This window comes from Streptopelia decaocto (genome assembly GCF_964273445.1).
Source record: "Streptopelia decaocto genome assembly, chromosome: 7".
NCBI classification, from domain to species: Eukaryota; Metazoa; Chordata; class Aves; order Columbiformes; family Columbidae; genus Streptopelia; species Streptopelia decaocto.
The window spans coordinates 32,200,676-32,221,764 of record NC_138661.1 but is presented as its reverse complement, the minus strand read 5'-3'; the positions used below and the strand labels follow the sequence as shown (position 1 = coordinate 32,221,764).

At 34.4% G+C, this 21,089-nt stretch overlaps 1 protein-coding gene across 5 annotated transcripts in view; it reads left to right on the top strand.

Annotated features, from left to right (window-relative positions):
- DPH6 (diphthamine biosynthesis 6) overlaps nucleotides 1-21,089 on the top strand; it is a 200,734-nt gene that overhangs the window by 49,515 nt on the left and 130,130 nt on the right. For all 5 annotated transcript variants that reach the window (XM_082057967.1, XM_082057966.1, XM_082057968.1 and 2 more), the window contains exons 6-8: nucleotides 7,077-7,138; nucleotides 14,517-14,611; nucleotides 20,290-20,377. In XM_082057967.1, coding sequence (XP_081914093.1) covers nucleotides 7,077-7,138; nucleotides 14,517-14,611; nucleotides 20,290-20,377 — 245 coding nt within the window. The remainder of the gene's footprint in view (nucleotides 1-7,076; nucleotides 7,139-14,516; nucleotides 14,612-20,289; nucleotides 20,378-21,089) is intronic.

The window sequence follows — 21,089 nt, the reverse complement described above, 5'->3', positions numbered from 1 at the left end:
AAATTTTAATGATTATATATTCTGTTAGGAGTAATGTATTCTAAAAGTAGCCTTTAACTTTTGTTAGAAAAACTATCGCTGAATAATGTTAAAGTATTATTTTGTATACTTATGGGATAACTTATAATTAATTTTTATTGTAATTTTTTTCAGATTATAAGTTGGGTAAATTTATGCCTATTATGTACTTTAGGGAATATATTGTTGTTAGACTTTCCGCCCTTCTAATTCTGGTTTTCTAGTTAGCACAAGTTGTTGTCACTAAATTTTCAAACAGAGCTTCCTAAACTTAATTGGTTCTTTGGAGTTTAAGTGTATATTTTTTTTGCCTTAGGCTTGTTCCCTAATACATTTGTCTACTACCTCATTTATCTACATCATTCATGTTAGTTATGATAGAAGAAAAGGTACCACACCTATTTGTTCACCAGATGTTGAATTAAAAGACTTGGAAACAATTATGAAACAACAGGAGCCATTTTAGTCAGGCCTTTTTTTCTTTCTTTTTTTTTTTTTTTTCTGAGTGAAAAGATTCACATCGGAAAAAATCAACATGGAAAAATGGGAATGGTATGCAAGACTAGAAATCCATCAAAATTAGCTTGGGATTTAAGAACAGCATTATGCAAAAGAGATGCGTAGGAGAAAAGAGACGTAGGAATGGACTTTAAGTGAAGAAAAGTTTTGATTCAGAGAATAACTGGAAGGTTAGAAAAATAATATAAGAAACTAATATTTGTGTTTGGAATGTTATTTGCCTGATGCTTGTATATGAATGACAGATGCTTTGTTACCAGTGTAAGATGAGGTCTGGAAAGAGATTTTAATGCATGGATACAAAGAAGTGTTTGAAAATAAAGCATGTTACATAAAAAGAATAAATGAGATTTTGTAACAGTTTGCATAAGTGGATATAGAAATAGGTTAGAGAGAAACATGTTTCCTTCTTTGCTATCTCTTGAGCTTGTTGATTGGAGATTGGGAAGGATGTCAATATTTTCAGTAGTGACAGGTGACAGGAGTTAGAAGGAAGAGTGGGAAAGTGAACGTGCCTGGAAACAGAAAAGTAATTGAAAGTTGACATTATTGAGTGCAGTGCCTCCTAAGGAGACGTCAGAGACAGACAAAAGTGGAGAGAGATGGCTTAAGAGCTGAAAGATCACTTTGCAATTTAGGGAGAACAAATCAGATCATCTAAAGAAAAAGTGAAATTGAAGCAGTGGGGCAAGAATGGACTATCAGGCATTTAAAGTGAAAGAGAAAAGGAAATAAGAGAAGAATAGTCAGAGAACTTTGAGCTGAAAAACAGTGGGAGACAAAGAGCTCGGTAAAAGATGTCAAAAGCCAGAAATATTAACAGAATGAAAATCAAGGAGAATGGTGTTTTGTTAATACTGGAATATTGCTTGCTGCTCTTTAATGCTTGGTAGGATTTAAGTTCTGGATGCACATTCACTGTGCAGACTTCTGTGCTGAAACAGCTTAAACGTTTAAAGGCACGACTGCGTAGTTAGAACCATAGATGCTTGTTTTCCAGGTCTCTCTGATTTGAAGTTTTACAAGACTTCCTGTCCTAAACTGATCCTTTATTTCTGCTCTGGCCTTTACACTTCTGCAGGTGATCTGTTGATTTCCTTGTCAGAAGCCTATGTTGATCCATTTGGGAACTGTGACTTTTCAACGGTTTATAACTTGTCTGCATGGAGATGGATTTAAAAGTGACATAAATTTTACCACTTGCACCATGCCTCTTTCTCTGCCTCTGAATCAAATTTCAATCCCTTTCTTCAAAACTTAATAGCTCTAGAACTGTTCAAAGCATGGAAATATGAAAATTCTTTAACAGGGATGAAACAGCACATCCTTTTTTATCCAAATTATGGTGCTTGAATGGTTGCACTCTTTCAATTGAATAGATTAATAAACAAATAATGCTCTGAAGTTATTGTACTCAAAACATTTCATTCTGCCAAAGCTAAAACCACTTAAAATAGCCTTATATTGGGAAAGTCATACATATGTGCCTGCATGAACCAAACCTGTAATAACTTTTGTTTTAAGTCTCTGAAGTCCTTTGAAAGTCCTGGGAGGAAGTTCAATGAGCTGAACTGTTTGCAGTGTAGAGTCTTGGATTTGATTAAAAGCATTTTAATGCTGTTATTAAACAATTCTTACACAATCTCTTTCTAAGCTATGAACATTTTAGCATTTTAAAAGTATCTGTGTGAAAATACTGCCTTGTTATTTGATGAAACAATACAAAATTTCTTCAAAGCCTTATTGAGGTTTCTGTTCCTGAAATGGCAGAGCTCAATTGCTTTGAATCCTAGATGGAACTAGAGGAGAAATAACTTTGATGTTAAAAAAAAGAAAAAGAAAATCACAAGAGATTACAAATAAAATTAACATAATTAACATTGCTGGCAGGAAGAGCTTTAGAGCCTTTTACATCTTAGAATTCTAAAATTTGATGACATCAGACTAACCTAGTTTAGAAGATATTCGATGAACTTATGAGAAAGAAGATAAACTGTGATCCTAAATAAACAGCACTGGAAACATATGCTAGAACTACTTTGGGATTAACATCTTATAACTTTACTACTTAACTTGAGAAAGAGTTACTATAGCTTCAGTTTCCTTCCTTTTTGTACAAAAAATAAGCAGCTTTTACTTTTTTTTTTTTTTTTTTTTTTTGGTGTTTTGGGAAAGGAAGTTCATGGAATCTGTCCAGTTTACCATTGTCATACAACCTTTCATGTGTGAAAGTTATGAGGAAGTTAAGAATCAACTATGAACCTGTCAAGGTATTGTTAGCAGACAAAAAGTTCACTTCCAAGCTCTTTGTAGAAATGAAAGCTAAATATGACACCAGGAATAATTTACCTCAAGGCAATTTAAGGTATAGATTTACAGTGCATTAATATCTCTGTGGCAGGCGAACTCCTACATTGTGAAGAGTATCTGACAATCCTGCACTACTGCAACCTGCTTTACCAACTAATACTAAGACACATTTACAGTAGATGATTTTACCTTCAAAAATAGTCCTATTTTCTCTATTCCAATCCAAAGATGGGTGGTTTCATCTATCCTTTTTATTTTTTTTGCTGTCTCTCCATATTTTTGTATCTTAAAGGTCCCAGCACCCTGTTAACTCTGTTTTATTCCTGAAAAATAATTTGAAAAGAAAACTGAAGTTTTTCAATGCCTCTTTTCTTGCATAAAGTTCTAAATAATTCTGCCTTTGGTGAGCAGCTGATTAGGAACTTTTCAGAAACCTTACTGTGCATCGTACTGCCCTCCATCATCAGAAGTTCAGTCTCAGTCCCTGACATCCATAGTGGTGGCAGTTACTAATGTCCTTAACAATACTTCTCAATAAGTCAGGAAAAAGAAGGGAACTTGAAGTTGTTGTGGCTTTAAAACAAGTTCTAATTTTTTCTTGATTTTATTGATATGTGTGTGGTAGTAATTCTTTCACAGTTTTCATATATTATGGGTTAGAGTTTGATTCAGCTTTCAAAAGATATTTATTTACCACCATTTCTTAACAATAATTATGATTTATTGTAATTTATTCAGCTTTTTATGAAGAGGTAAAAATAGAATTTTTTAAATTAGACTTTATTAAAAATCAGGACTATTTTAAAATTCTAAACATGTGTAGAACATGTTCTTGTTAGTAAGATGAGGCTTTAGAATCTGGATTTTATTAGCTATATGTTATGCCATGAAAATGGAACTTGATTTTCTAATGGTCTTGATAAATGCAAGTGATATCAGGTAGTTACCTCTCAGATGAGGGGTCTGTGCTACACTAATACATGTGTACAAAGTGAACCATTTAAAATATGATTCTTTTGCCTAACTTACCACTAACATGTTTACCACTAACAAAATGTGGTTTAGTAATGCTCTTCCGTACATTTTGTTCACTACAGAACAAAGCCCTGAATTTCCATTCCATTTTGTTGGTGTTGCAGTTCTCTGCAGCCCTTGTCTTATGGGTGTGTGTAAGAGGGCTCTGCAACCATTGTTGGTGTCTTAAGGAAATAGTTCTTCTCCTGTCAGTGGATTTATCAGGAATTACAGATAGAGTAGAAATTACTTTGAAGTGATTATACTATTTGTGCCATCACATACTGATTTTACAGTAAAAGTAGGCCACAAAACTGGAGGTGAGAGCACAATTTGTTTTACTAAGCACTGTTAAAAACAGCATTATCAAATCTTTCGAGTTTTTTCTGTTATCATGTACTGGTCTATCTCAAAGAAATAAAGCCCCACTTGCTCTCTTGACAGCACATAGTAAATTGACTGATGTAGTTCAGTTAGAGAGCTAAAAATGAACTAAAAATAATGGGGCATAACATTCTAGGGTTAACATTTATTCATAGATGATGCAATTAAATAAAACAGACATTAACTTCAAGGTCAGTCAGTAAAGTAATAAAAGTGAATATTTTAATTGAATTGTAATTGCTTCCCATTGATACATGCAAGTTAAGTAAAATAGATGTCAGTGCTGCAAATTATAGTTCCCTTCCTAATTAATTCTTAATTCTACATACAGTCATCCTTGTTGTTGGTTTATCCACCCATCCAGCTTTCTTCACATCTAGTTTGATGGAGGAAAAATCTAGAGGATATGGTTAAATTGAATGTACTAAGAATTTAAAACACATTACTTTTCTTTTTAGTCCATATAATTTTAAGAATCTGAATCAATCTACTCCTTTGTTTAAAGAAAAACAAAACAAAAAAAGAAGTATAGATTTATATTAACTCTTTTGTAAGTATAATTATAGATACTTTTTTATATTGATAGTAGCAGTAGACATACAGCTTCATCTATACATGCATAACATTGGAAGTTTGAGATGTGGATTGCTGGTTCTGCAAATTACAAGTTATATTGGTTCTTGATGCCCTTAGCAGATGGTCTCTATTCATGCACAATACAAACCTGTTGAAAATGAAAGGAAATAATATTTTTCAAAAGAAAGACAAGCTATCAAAAAATCAAGTTCTACTGAGAAACCAGAAAGAGTACAATGCACTTTCACAGATTTTCGTGTAGGTGTGAGATATTTCTGAGGAGTTTACCCATATAAATAGGTTGGTGTTTTTTTTTTTTTTTTGTATTTTGTATACTATTTGTATAATAGTTTATTTTAAATTATTGCTTTTTATTCATTAGGGAGCAAAACAGGAGGTATATCCTTAATATCAAAGAGAAGTTGTGAAAAAAATACATTAGTGTGTCTGATTCTTTTTCCCTTCTCACATATTTGTAGTGTATCCCTTGGTTTAATTTTAAAGGAAACCAATTTGTTTTTATCAAGGAGATGAGTTACTTTTCTTAGAAAAGTAATTAAGTTAATGAAGAATGTTAATGTAAATTAGTGAAATGGGTACTGTAATGTGGTACTCATTATTATTTGTTTATTTTAAAAGAAAATGCTTGTTTGCCCTAATATCTGTCCCATTAAAATTAAGGGCATAATAGTGTAAGTTGGAAGATATCACCAGAATCATTGGAACTATTGAAGTGAAATTAAGATATTTCAAAATGCCTTCCACAAGCATAAATTATCATTATCTTGTGTCTAGCAACACACATTTTTAATCTGTTAATAAAGAGCAATAAACCAATACAAAAAAAAAATAGAGGGAGGCAAAAAATGCAGTCCTTTTTCACTTTAATTATTAAGTGGTTTTTAAAGTGCTACCCTAGATAGTAAGGGATTTTTAATGTGCTTTAATGAAATATTTAAAAACTTTATTAACGTTTTGAGATCTCATTCACTCTAACTTGTTTTAGTTTCACAGGAGTTTAAATATACCGAGACCATCATTGTAAAAATTAAAAGGCATATCAGCTATTTGAACAAAGCAACGACTTTGTATAATAGTATACCATACATCTAGATAACAGCTTTCATCATCAATGATCTAAAGTGCTTTGCAAGGTACATACTTCAGAAATTGCTTCTAAATGGAGTCATTCTGGTGGCAGCTCTTTAATGACACCCATTATTGTATAAAGCAGTAGAGTAGGAAAAAATAGACAAGTATTGTGATTGGTACAAAAAAACCCCAAACCACAGTAATTAAGAGTAGTAAAAAATGTGATCACTGAAAATTTTCCAGTGTTCCTTCACTTTCAAAAGTCATCATTTTGTTTTTTCTTATTTACTTTGTATGTTAAGACCTTTTGATCACTTAGTCTCAAATCCTACTAGGACATTTATTTGGTTGAAGAAGATGTCAGCTCTTGAAGCAGCTGTTCCTGAATGTTTTTTTGTCCAAGGACAGAGTTCTGCCAGTTATTTGATTTATTCCTGAGAAGTGACCATTTAATAGCCGTGAGTTGGTAAAACTCCTGAAGTAAAAAAATCTAAAACAGGAACACAGAGGGGCAAGTTAAAGAAATTATTGAATGTTAATAGGGCTTGCTTTTTTACCAAGAAAAATAAATCAAAATGTAGACATCGTACAGAATATTTTGTGATGGATCAAAAGGTACAACATTAAAGACATTCTCTAAGTCCGAGTTTTCTTTATATCTCCATTCTTTTTAATTCTTAGCTTTGTGGGTCACACACACAGAATGTGATTTAGAAAAAGAGGTTTTTTTTATTATGGAAAACAGTCTGTGTCCCTTCCAGTACTTTGCAGAAATTATGAAAAATTAATTTGTGTTTAATTTAATAGGTATCTACAAAGGTAACTTCTGACTCAGAGGTGATTTTTTTGTCCTATTTCATTACCATGGACCCACATGTTTACTTCACTAGTGAGTGGAATTTCTAACAAAGGAAAACAACAGCTTTTCCCATTTATACGCATTGAAAAGGCGATCGGCCTTATTTTTCCACAAACATGGAAACCAGTTGCCCAGAGTAAGGGAAAATTCTGAATGTGTTTTCATTATGATAGAAATTATTTTATATACAGTGCGACTAGTTTCTAAGGGACACATGCTCTATTTAAAAAAAAAAAAAAAAAGCCTTGGTGTCATAACAGTACTTTATTAAAAATATTTTTACACTCTTTCTTCTTTTTTTCAGGTTTAGATCCAGATAAACATCTAGGAAAATCTCTGGATCAAATGGAGCCTTATCTTTTGGAGGTGAGTATTACTTAAAGGCTACTTATACAGGTAAAGTTGCAATTAGAAGGTAACATAGGCAGAAATTGAGTAAACTTAATGGAAAATTACTTACTTTCAGAAATCAGGTGGTAACCCAAGGCACATAGAATATGAACCTCTGATATGCCCTCTCAACATGAAAATAATTCTTTCTGGAGGTAGTTCACAAGTGGTGCCAGCATCTTTAAAACCAACTAAAGACAAGAAATCTCAACATTAAGGGGACAGTAACTTGTACGTCAATTTAATAAAGCTAAATAATTGCATGCAAGTTAGAGACTTTCAGAGCAAGGAATGGTAGTGGCAAAATCATAGGTGATATAAAACTTCCCCACAGCTATGCCCATCTGAAGGTTTCCTACCATTTTTGTCACCATCAGACTGCATAAAGTATGGCCTTTCAAATATGGAACAAGATGTTTAACCCAGAGGATGTGCAAAGGGATTTGTAGTCCTGAAAGCATGAAAATGCTTGTAGGCAGAGCTAATAGATTTATTTAAAGAGAAATACCTTAACTAGAGAAAAAAAAGACCAGATTTTCATACACAAGTGTTCTTTGGGTTTGAAGTAGAAGCATCAAAATCAAGCTAGGTTCAGTTTAAGAACAACAGTTTTAAAACCCCACAATTATTTACATGTTCAGCTAGTAAGAGAGTCTTGCTGTAAGTTTTATCAGTATAAGCTGTCTAAATTTGCACAAAACCATCTCCTAAAAATACTTTTTGTTATTATTCTGGGTAGTTACATCTCAGCCTGGCTTTGTAAGCAGTTTTTCTGAAACAGTCTAGGGTGTGGCAAACTTGCAGAAGACAAAGTAACCTGAATTTGTTTTTAAGAATCTCTTTTGCTGCTGAAAGATAGCAAAGTTAAATTGGAGTTATATCTTGAGTTTAACTTCATTTTGTTAGTCATTTATATGGCTGGAGAGAAGAGGATAGATCATTGGTACTTGGCAAAGCTGAAGAGGAAGAATGATGGTCCATAACATTCAAACTGTCTGGCCTCTTCTTAGCTTGAAATTTGTTTCTTCTGTTTCAGAGCTGAAGAATCTCCCAGAAACCTTTTCCCTGCCCTCCTACATAAAGTAGTTGATATAAAAATCCCCTCCATTATCTCTTTTTGTAAGTCTTGCTTCTCTTATATCTTCAGATCATCTAAACTACAGCAACAATGCAAGAATACCAGGAGGTGGGAAGGAGAGGCATTTTCTTCTGCTCCAGAAGGAGCAAAGGAAGGGAAGCAGGGAAATAAATATATTCCTAAATACTTTCAGAATGGGTAAAAAAGCAGTGGCAGAGATATACAGTAGGAGTACACACACAAAAAATATTTTTATATATAAATACATATGCATTAACTAGATATAAAATATTTGTTCAAACTGTGTCATTAGCATATGTTTTATTTCATAGGGTGATAATAATGCTGGATATAAAACAGTAAGTAGTTGCTAAATCTGGAGATATCAAAAAATAGTTAGAAGAGGGAGTGGATTTATCCTTTCTGAAAAGTATAGATTGGATTTCTACAGGAAAAGCATCAGTGAGCTTTTGGATTAGGCAATATGATGTAACTGAGCACTGAGCTAACTTTGAATTGGAAGCTGTATGAACACGGCTGTTTGGCTGAACTAAGAAGCCACTGAGAACCAGAGCCCACACCTTTCAGGTCACCACTTGTGAACGTGGTCAGACAGCTGCCAGGAGCTGGAGTGTGAAGTTGGATTTGCACTGTGCCAACATGCCTGGCTGGAGTCTTCGTTGTGCTCCACGTTTGTGTTGTAGGCCTGCTGTGCCACTGGCGTGCTGTAAACTGCAAGAGAGTAACATTACTGGGGAAAAGCAGTTTTACTGACATGTGGAGTCATGTTCTGCATGTAGTGTAGAAATGGCTACTGACTGATAAATTCCCAAAAATGTTGTTTGGGAGATATTTACGGTAATGGGTAAATAATACACAGTTTAAAGAGAACAATAAACATTTAAGTGCTCCTCCCCCACGTTGTTGCTGCAGATCACTTAAAGCAATGTTTCTGTTTGTCAGAGCTGTTTCTTTCAAATCTTAGTGACAGCTAAGGAAGGGTAAACTTTTGTAATCATGAAACAATGAACAACTTACTATGGAACAGATTCAACAGAAGCATCAGCTTTAATACGAATTCTGTACTGGTCAGTCACATTTGGATGAATTAATATTTATGTAAGACTAGTGAAACAAACCAAAAGGAGGAAAGTACAGCTCCTGTGTTTGCAGAAAACTTCTGTTACCAAAATTGAAGTTGCAGCTTCAGTGGAGCTGCAGATGGGTAGCTTCTCACCTCAGTTGAATAGGTAGTCTTGACTTTCCTTGAAGCTGTAGCAGCAAGTATTGCAATTTTAGTTATGTTAATAGAGTATGATTAAAATAAGACTTAAGAAGTATTCTCCATTTAACTTCACCATCATTCATTTTAAAAATAAAATAACAAACCTGTAATTTTGGGGAATTAAATGTTTTCTTCCTGGTGTTTGATAGCTCAAGTTAAAGTGATTCTTACTTGGTTTCACTGAAACTCTTACAGTCATGGCTTAATACTTATCAAACCCCAGATTTGCGGGTTTTATCTTTTATTGTTACAACAATAAGCACATCAATGACTGCATAGCTTAAGGTGTAGAACTAGTAGGGCATCCTGACCCTACTGGGAAATGGTCATCAGGCCATTGCAAGGGAGACTGCATGACTGATATTTGTTCTTGTATCTGTTTCTTGTGCATATGTATGCTATGAAAGTCAAAGTCAGTACAAATAAATTGTTTTTACTGGATACTTAGTTAGCTTTAAGGCCTAATAAAACCAAATCATTAACTATAAACTGAAGAGAAATGCTTAAGTTTCTGATGTGAAAGATACTCTTTTGCAATCCAAAGAAGTCTTCAACATCACACGTTCTGGTAGACAGAATGTGAGAGTAAGGAGTTCATAGTTTTCTGTAAAGAGGACAGACAAAATTTACTATTCTCACCATACCAAAGCAAACACTATAATAAATTCATTTTTGACATTGCAGATCCCCCAAACTACCACAGCTTTACATACTCTTCTATCTTTGATTTGTGTTGATTATCTAACCAGTAGTTTCAAATTTTACAACAAATTCATTGAAATTTGTTTTTCTTGTTAGTTTTTGCTAATTTATGCTTTTTCCTATTCTTACGGAATTCTCTTTTGGGTTCTCCATCGACATCTAATATTATTTGTAATACATAGCTGTTTATTGAGCTAGGTGGAGGGTTTTTCATTACAACATTTTCCTATTGTGATGTACAGGTTTGTGAGAATTTTTGCAGTTTTGTTTAAAATGAAGTAAATATTGTTTTCCGTGTTCCTCAGTTGTGTTGAAAACTGGCTTTTGTCTTCATTAGTTCAGCACCCAGAAAAATACCAGAGTTGAATGTAAGAGGGTCTTTGATATTGAACCACAACATGCATGACACGAGTCATTTGGGATTAGTAGGGAATAACCCACTTTACATTTACCAAGTATTCAAATGTTCAACTTCTCTGATGCAGCAGATCAGGAATTAGGACCTTACTTCTTTTTATACTAGGAGTTTACCTTAAGGAAATGATAATAAAATAAAAATCAACTTGTTTTAGTATAATGTGCCTATTAGTATTTGTCTTGTGGATATACAGGAAATATGCATGAAGTAATGATTTTCTGTTTAGAAAAATCTCTTGTTGAGGCATTATGTCAATGATAATGGAAAAACAGCCAAACAAACATGAAAATCAAACCCATAATCCAGCCCTGATTTTATCCACTGAATTATTTAACTTTGGAAAACACTGTCACCTAACTTTTCAGTCTTCTGATTTAGTTTTATTTGTTTGCAATAGAAGTGATAATAATGGCTGACATAAAGGTAGAGGTGATTTTGCTGCTGTAACAACAAAAGAATATTGAAGCCTTGAGTGGGAAAAACTTTGATTCATTTTGCAATTTTTTTCTGAGTTTACATACAGAAGGTTGAGTTTATGACTACAGTGATGATCTGCAATGAATACTTACATAAGGGGTGTATTTTACTGGCTGAGGACATGGGCACTGTGGCAAGGAAAGTTCTAGAATTATTTCTTTTTTCTAAATGACAGGTCTTTGATTAATTATTGACAAATGGTTGCTACATAATTGCTAAACTATTAAATTGCTCTCATGTCCCACTGTATCCTATATAGCAGGAGCCCTGACTTTTTACACTAAAGAATTTTTTGGCAACTTGCCAAATCTCAGGAGCTGCTCACACTCTCCTTAGAATTTATGAATAGAATGGTAAATGCATATTATGGTAATATTGGCTGTACTTCTCTCTCTGCTAATGGACAGTAAGAAAATGTATAGTCATTTGTATGCTTGCCTTAGAAGCTGATGAGTACTTCTTGATGTAAAGAATGTTTTTGTTACTACAGAGAATTTACTAAGTGTTACAAGTTCTGTCTGAGAACAAAACCTTCACTTGAAATTGGAAGCACTTGCATTCATATCTTTTGATTACTAAACTTAAATGAGAAAGTCAGCTTTAATCCTTATATTTCATTCCCAAGGTAGGAAGATACTGTTCTTCGGGTAGTGTTTGGGCTAATTCCTTATATACCTTGTGTCTCATGTATTTGAGTTAGGATTAATTTTGTGTGGTCTAGGAGAAGTTTTCATCATATTTCGTTTGGATTTTGAATTAGACTTTCATATTTATAATTTTCTGTTTTCTTGCTCATCCAAACTAGAAGACAAATTTAGCAGTCATAATATTTTGATTAGAACAGGGTGTCAACCTCATTTTCACGGGGGGCCACATCAACCTTGCGCTTGCTTTCAAAGGGCCAAATGTAATTCTAGGATGGTAAAAATGTAACTACTCCTACTACTACTCCCCTGGATTAGAGTCTAAGCTGCCACATCCCGTTTGCAAAACAAAATAATTGGCATTTGAAAAATGTTAATATGCTAAATGACCAAAAGGGAAAGTTCTGATGTCATTGATGACATTTTAAAAATATTTCTGACTTTATTAAATGAACATTAAGGATCTGTTCTATGAGCTGCTGAATATACTCAATTCCTCTTGACATTAGTGGGAACTGAAAATTCTTTAGCACCTGGTATAATTGGTGTAAAGAATGATCTTGAAGCCAGTGACATTGAAAATGAGGATTTCCCACAACAAAGATGGGAAGTAGTCTCACATCTTTTGAGTATTTGATGTTAATTGCCAATAATTATTCTAGGCAATGATGGTTCCAAGCAGAGCTACCAGTTTTGAAAGTGACTTGTAAACAGCTGTGCCATATATTCACTGTGGAAAGGTTACAGTTAGAAAGATCTTTCCTGGTTTTCACTCTTTCATTTATTTAATAGTTTTCTTTAGGTTTGTTTTTTTTTTTTTTTTTTGTCAGTGGAAGCTACAACAAGAGGAAGAGTGAAAGGTTTTGACCAGCTGTTTTATAGGTTGTCCATTCTTGGTGCATCAACATTAATTATTCTTGATGTGTTTGTCCTGTAGAAACCTTGTTGCCATTGTTGACAGATGGAGTTCTCTTTTATGTCAGGAGTGTGATTTTTTAATGAGCACTTGATTAAAGGTTTTGTTCTGCTCCTTTTAATGTGAAAGTAAAAATGAAAAATGTCTCTCATAACAAGACGTTGAAAAATGATTCAATATATGTTCCAAAAGAGATTTAGATTCTACACCACCAGACAGCTAAATGGTCATGTAGGGCATTACCAAGGTATTGTTTTCTCAAAACATTTATACTTTTCTCCAAAATAAAGGCTAAAGGGGATTCAGGCCTTTGTTTAATTAACTGAATTTTAAATTTAAAATGTGGACTTCAATTTTATTAAAACATTCAAGTTCCATGCATTTGTTCTTTCACACCTATTTTTGAATTTTTATTTTTTTTAGCTAAGATGATGGCAGAAGTTCTAAACACTCTTTGAAGTTTTACAATATAAAATTTTGAAAGGGAACTGTAAATTAACACAATCTATAAATTCAGCTTCAACAACAAAAATACAGTATCATTTTGATATATCAGATAGACTTCCTATACAAATATTCTGGTCACAATATAAAAATTGGACCTATGATACATAAATTAGCCAGTCCTATGCTTGCCCAAAACTAGACAACAGATTTGGAATTATTTTCTAGCCCTCAGACAGACTTTTCCTAACAGTGTCCTACTTGTTGTGGAGAACTGCATTGCTAGTTCGACTGCAGAAGCACATGGGTGGATGTCTGTTTCTCTAAGGAATAAGCCTAAGGGTGTTAAATAAATATTCCAAATATTAACATTGACGGTAGCAATGGAGTTGAGGACTGCAGTTCAGCTTCTCATGAGCTACTTGAAGCAAAGTGTTAATGCTTGTTTAACGTGAAAAAACCTGGGCAGGACTTGGCTTGAGGCAGCTACTACTGGGACACTCTAGTAGGTGATGTAATCTGCTGATGAGGAGACTAATTTCTCCTGCAGAAAACCCGAGAGTGTCCCCGTGCTCAGGCGTGGTACAGATGCTTGATTACTACCCATCAGTACAGCACATTAATACAGAATTACAGTAAACTATTCAGCAGTTGTGTGCTCCTTATTCCAGCAAAAGGACTTTGGTTCCTGCTCCACAGCTTCTCTTTTACAAAGCAAGGAATAATTAAGAGAGTCATATCTCTGATTTTGAATGTATTGATTTAGGTAGTTATGTGTTTTAGTGGGATAACCAGAGCTTCGTGTTGATTTAGAAAGTATATTCAGTACAATGTATAAAGGAAAGAGCATGTTGCTACCTCTTTAGATCTTGCTTTAATCTTTTGCTTTTGACTTAGAAAACTCTCATTAGTTCTGGTTTTTAGAATTTTTTGAAAAAAAATAATATTTACCAAAATATAGAATGCAGTTGTTGAATCTGTTGCCAAATATTGTGTTCATTGTATACTTCTATGTGAATTGCTCGTTCTTGTGTTGATTTACAGTACAAGTTTCTCACATAAGTAAACTAATAATATCTGTCCTAAGGAAAGATAGACAAATATGAGAGTCTGAACAACCTTTCAAGTCCACTGAGGAAGAAAGGCTAGGAAGTCTTCCTTTCATCTGAATGTTACAGTGCCAGTTCTACTTAAAATAAAATACATTGGTAATTTTTAGATTATTGTAATAGACATACAGAAAAAAAAAAAACAAGAATCCTCTTTATGATATTTGGGTTTTTTTAAACTTTTAATGGGTAGTGTTTTAGAAAGTGCATACTGAAATTTTCAGCAAAATATATTTAACAGAGTGCTTTACTTATGCATTTTAATTTCCCTTTTGTGTTAGCTTTCGAAGAAATATGGAGTCCATGTTTGTGGAGAAGGTGGAGAATATGAAACATTCACTCTGGACTGCCCTCTGTTTAAGAAGAAAATAGTTGTGTAAGAAACAGTTTCTTCTCTTTCCTTCTTTTAAAGCAATGGGAACATATTCACATTTACCTTGGGGCAACTTTTGTTGGCGGAGGTAAAACGCGTCCTCTAAGTTCACTAACACTCACTTTGTTTAACACTGGAGAAGTCCTCTGAAAACCTAAATCAATACCTGACAAGACGAGGCCTTCATAGAGGGCTATAAACTTCTTAAACATTTGCACTTTCGTTTACTTGCTGATTATGGCCTGCAGTAAAGCTAGTACCTACACACTGACACTTTTATCCTTTCATGAAGTGCGAATTGCCTGTAATATTTGTCTTTCATTACAGCTACTTTTGATAAACTGCCACATCAGTAGCCTGTGGTTTCCATTAACTATGTGTGTGTGTGTGTGTGTGTTTTAATTTTAGCAGCTTAGAATGATAATGATAAACATTTTTCTTCAATTATTAGAGGATATTTTAAGTACAAACTTTGCATGAATCCATCTCATTTACATGGAGAAGTTTATTCCTTTGACATAAATTGCTAAAATCTCTGTAGTGGGTTATGGAAAATATTTGTGTCATGATGCAAGTTTCTTATTAGTCAGTTAAACAGCTAAGCCTACTTGCTTTGAGTGAGATGTTTTGGCTACTGTTCCTTTTCTTAGCCAAGTAAACAGACTAGTAATCATGTATTGGTGATGGTCATCTTAGGGAAGGTCAAGATTATGGAGCTTATAGACATGACTAAGGCTTTCATGGTGAAGGTCTATTAATTTCATTTTTCCGTAAGACTAGATCTGTCCATATAAGGGACAGAGAACCAAGAGCTTGTAACGGTGTCATTGCATGGCATTTGGGAGAAGAAGAGCAATAGACAAACTGGTAAAAGGGGTGACAGCTACTCTGGCAGATGTCTGCTGAACAATTGGTTGACTAGAAGGTATGTCCTCCAGAGTGAACTAAACTAGAGAATTTGAGTCTGGAGATACCTTCCGTGCAGGAAAGCTATGGAATTCTTTAGTAAGAAGAAGATTCAAAAAGTAACAATGTAGAATCTTTAGATGGGATTTAAGTTCATGGATGGAATTATGACTGTATGGCCCAGGAAGTGAGACTCTTGGAGAAGATTCTCTGAGGGGAACCAGGTGCTAGGTAGAAGCCGTAGGTTGCGAACCAACCTGCTGACTAGTAGGATTTGGAAAGATAAACAGGAAGTTAGAATGGAATGAGTTTGATACTTAGGTACATCTTATCACAAATAAAATTGGGAACAAAGGACAAAACTCCCAATAGCTCAGATAGAATCAGTTCAGTCTCTTCTAGCATCAAGGAAATATTGTTAAATTGTTGCTAGAGCACAATTCGTTTTTGCTTTTAAAGTCTGATATGATTTCTATTGAACCAGCAAATTCTTATCAATTCCAGTAGGTGTCAGAGGCAGAATTTTGTGAAACTTTGTCATTTAGAGTAATACTACCCATAGCCAGATAAATGCGGTCTACTCAGCATTTATATTGCAACACTTGCATCAAAAATATACTTAAGCATAGGTAGATTTTAACTGAGAGATTAAAAGCACTTGTATCAGTTTTTACATTTTTTCTATTTATTTGAGGCTTCTCATGTTACAGATTAGATCTGGGAGTTCATTGGAATAGGATGCATAATTTCATAAGGCTCCTTTTCAGAGCTCTCTTTTCATAGATACAACAGATTGGAGAAAATTATGTCAAATCTCTTGAGAAATTCTTGGTTGGTGTAGTGTGGAGAGAGATTTTTTTCATTGTTGTATTTTGTTTTGCATAGAATTTGAGGAACACTTTTATGAAAATATATTGTGCCCTTAGTTTGGGATCAACCAAATACCAGTTTAAGTAGAAATATCTTCTAACATATTTTAAATGTATTTCTGGCTGTCAGTGGTTTAATGACCATTCAGGCAACTAGGAAAATCTAAAACAGAGGTGGTCTGGCTGAGTTGTCTTTGTTTCTATAGGCAACACTCCAAATAATAATAAAACTTAACAATAAATGCACAAAAAATACAGGAAAAGACAAATATATAAATCAGTAGGTATTTAATAATAAATATATGTCACAGCAGACTGTTAAAAAGTTACTCAATCAGGTCTAAATATACATTTCTGTAATGGAAACTTAATAGCCACAATGGCATTGTGTGTCTCTGGCTTGATGAGCCCTGCTTAGTTCTTACATTATTCATGTCATACAGACATGCTTTTTGGGTGGCTATTCACGTGAAATCTGTTTGTGAACTTTTAAAGAAAAATATTTTATAGTTTCTTTGTCACTAAATAAGTTACAAGTATATTTTATGCTTTTCATTCTTGCTTCTCATATACACTGAATCCAAAGAGACTTCATAGTCATGTTAATTATGCTAGTATAGTTCCCAAATATTTAGATAGCCATGGTTCTGGTATGCATCCTGATACAAATTTTGAAGCTTCAATGAAGTTGTAAGAAATAAAATGTAGAGGTTAAAACCTGTCAGGATTTTCAAGATCCCTAAATTCCTGAACTCCTCCAAGGTGTCTTCGTAGAGAAGACACTGAAGATTACTCTTGCCTACAAAACAGGTGTGATGGATTAACCTTGGCTGGCCACCGGGTGCCCGCCAAGCTCCTCTCTCTCCCCTTCCTCAGCAAGATAGGGAGAAAATAGAATGGAAAAGCTTGTAGGTCAAGATGAGCACAGAGTGATGAATTATCAATTACTGTCATGGGCAAACCAGAATTAACTTGGGGAAAATTAAATTCATTTATTGCCAACTGAAAAAAATTAAGAGTAGGATAGTGAGAAACAAAGACAAAATTAAAAACACCACCTCTCCCTACCTGCTCTTCCCAAGCTTAACTTCACTCTTTTGTTCCTGACTCTGCATCCTCACCACTGAGAACTTTAAGGGGATGGGGCAACTATATCTCTGCTGCTCTTTCCTCTTCACACTTTTCTCCTGCTCCTGCCTGGGTCTGTTCCATGGGCTACAGTCCTTCATTAACTACTCCAGCGTGAGTCTTTCTCGTGGGGCAGTTCTTCAGGAACTGTTCCAGCACAGGTCCTTTCCATGGGCTACAGTTCTTCAGAACAGTCTGCTCCAGCATGGGTTTTCCACAGGGTCACTGTTCCTGTCAGAAAACCTGCTTCTGCATGGGCTCCTCCCCTCTGGCCATGGTTCCTACCAGGAGCGTGGTCCAATATGGGGTCCTCCACAGGCTGCAGTGTGGATATTTCCTCTGATGTGGTCCTCCATGGGTGGCATGAGGCAACCTGCTTCACCATGGTCTTTTCCACAGGTTCTGTTGAACCTCTGCTATGTTGCTTGGAGCACCTCCTGCCACTCCTTCTTCACTGACCTTGGCGTCTGTGGGGCTGTTTCTCTCCTGTTTTTCTCACAGCCGCTGCAGAACATTTTTACCCTTTTTAAAATGTCATAGAGGGACCACCAGTGTTGCTGGTGGGCTCTGGGGACTTGAGAGGTCAGACAATTATTATTTAAAAAAAAAAAAAAGATAATTAGGACAGTTTTTCAACTATTCTTCGTCGTTTTCCAAAGTCTTCTGAAAATGTTCCTGAACAAAATTCCTATGTTTCTATAATAATCAAACATGAATCACATTATGTAGTCATGCGTCTACTCAAAATCCAGACTTTTAGTGTGAAATGGCCTTTATACAATTATCAGTGTCTTTCAAATCTCTGCTTTTCATGTTCTTTTTGTTGGTTAATAGTTTTTTGTTTTGGTTTGGTTTTTAACTGTTTCCTAAGTTGAATGTGACATGTAAGCTCAGAACTTTCTATTTTTTTTAACTGACGACTCATCATTTGATGCAAACAAAACTGTTCTGCTTTTTACCCTTTCATTATATTTATTATTGAACAGGACTGTGAATTTTATCAGATAGAACAATGATGTGTGTTTGGAGAGGCTGACAGAAAATGAAGTAGTTAGGAGAAAGTATTTTATTTTGATAGGTATTGTAATACTATTTTCAGCACCACATAATCTACCATTGTGACACATCAGCTGAAAAATATTGACATATTAAACTAGATATGTTATGGTCCCATCAAATAGGCATGTGTTATCTGTGCATCACAGGAATGCACTTCATACAGAGAAGAAATATTTATGATCTCTTAATTTTTGTGATACTTCTTGAGCAACAAATAAGTACTCAAAAATTCTACTCTGATTGAACAGTTAGGGTAGGTATTGATGCATAGCATCTGTTCTGCTGTACTAGTGATCTGGAAGGTGCAGGGATACAAGCAGAACTGCTTCTCTTACTTTGGAGTTAATTACATTTTTTAGAGTTCCTAAGTATTCTTTAAATTCCACAGAAACATACATTTAATAATGCAATTTTTTTTTTTTTCCTTTCTGTTAATTTAGTTTTAAGTAGTTAATGCAGCACTGAAAAGTACAAGACTTCTCCATATAGAACTTGAACAGCAAGCAAGAAATGTTTATTGAGAATATCCTCAGACACTGAGGATACCCAGGTACCAGGTGCTACTGGAGTCTTGGTGTCTGTTTTTTATTATTTCTAATTGTGTATTTCTATTACTAAATATTTCCATAGTTATTTTCTACCTATTCCTGTTAAAATTAGAAGACACTATGATAATTTGAAAGAATTACTTTAATCTTAAGGGACTGTCTTTAAGATACCTTAAATGAATAAATAATGATGATTATCTTAAGAGGTTTTTTATTTTTATTTTAAGTCCCAAACCACGTTTTATAGTACCGAGATTTCTGTTACTTTTACACTTTCATTAGGCCAGTAGGACCTGCCAAGACTTCAACTGTTTCCCTTTTGCATGGTTGTTACGTGGCATTACTAGAAAACTACCTATCTCATCTCATCTCATTGAATACTGCGAAGGTGTCAAAGGCACTGTGGTTTCAAGTATTACCTGTGTGTCCTTAGCCTTATAACAATTTCCAGATTTTCTTATACTGAATCTGAGTTTCTCTGATGTTTTATTTGAATTTCTCACCTTCTGATGTTTGTTTCCTAGAGCTACCTTTTTCTTAAGTAGTAAAACCATGCAGATGGATATAACAGATACTGCCTCTTGTGAATCAGTGTGACAGATTGTGTCTGTAAAAATGAAAACTAAAATTAACTAATTTGGATCAGCACACAGGAAGCTTATCATTGTTACCAACACATTTGGCATTAAAAAGTTGTGTCTAGTAGTCTTCAATATCAGATGCAAGATGGTTGAATCAGTCAGTTTCTCAGCATGAAATATTGTATGTTGTTAATACCTCAAGAACTAATCCCTGGAGCATTAATCAAGAAGAATGGACTTTTAAAAATATCTTATGTTAGTGAAATTAAAAGATTGCTTTACGTATTGGTCCCTAGAATGTAAAACAATGTCATTTATGCTTTCATAGACTACAGCTAACTGAATCTCTCAGCACTGGTCTGGAAGTACAGTTTATTCCTTTTGAAAACTGAAAAGTAGTGAAGATAATGTGTTGTTCAACAATATGATTTTATATAGCAAACACTTTTTTTCTTAATTGCTATAAAACTAAATAAACAATTAATAGATTTGCAATAAGTTATCTTGGAGTCTGTGTTGTACAGCAAATAAGTATAGTCTTTATGGAAAATTATGTATTAACATTTGATGCTAATAATTTTGTATTTCAGAGATTCAGCCAGGGTGGTTGTGCATTCGGCTGATGCATTTGCACCTGTGGCCTACCTTCAATTTTTGAAATTACACCTTGAGAATAAGGCAAGTAGATTGCAAATGGCATCTTCCTTTAAGGCTATGTGCATGCTTTCTATTTTTATGTTGCTTCCTCACAGTTTGGAGTGAAGCTGCATGTTCTCATGTGGGTGTACTTCCAAATAGCAATGTACATACTGAGTTGTATTTCAGAACTTGCAATAAGGAAAGGCTCAACACAAATGATACCTTGTGTCAAATGAATGAATGGAGGTAGTATATTTCTCTAGCACTTTTCATCTTGAAACTTCAAGGTGCTCAGCCAAGGTGGTTGAGTCAAGCCCATGTGTAACCTGTGTAGTGCAGCCAGACTGCAGAATACAGTGGGCTTAGGAAATGGTGTGAACAGTGTTGGTTTTCTGGAAGGCGGCATCTCTTTTCACTGTTTCTGTCATGGAAGTGAACAATTTAAAAACTTGCTGACCTGCATGTACTCGAGTTTTAAACCTACTGTGTTTTGTTTTGTCTTTTCCATATGAAAGATACATCTAATGAATGACTCACCTCATGTAGAGGAGATTATCCTGGTCAAAGATCTTAGGGCATCATTAGTAGTTCATTGGGATTCAGTCTCGGCTTATGATTCTGTGGAACAGCAGGACAGGAATGGGAACTCTGGTGATTTAAATATTGCAGACTTTTATGTGAGCAGATCTAATAAGTTCAAAAGAGAAGGTTTTTTTCCTAGTATTTGTCAGTACTTTTCTGATTTTATTTT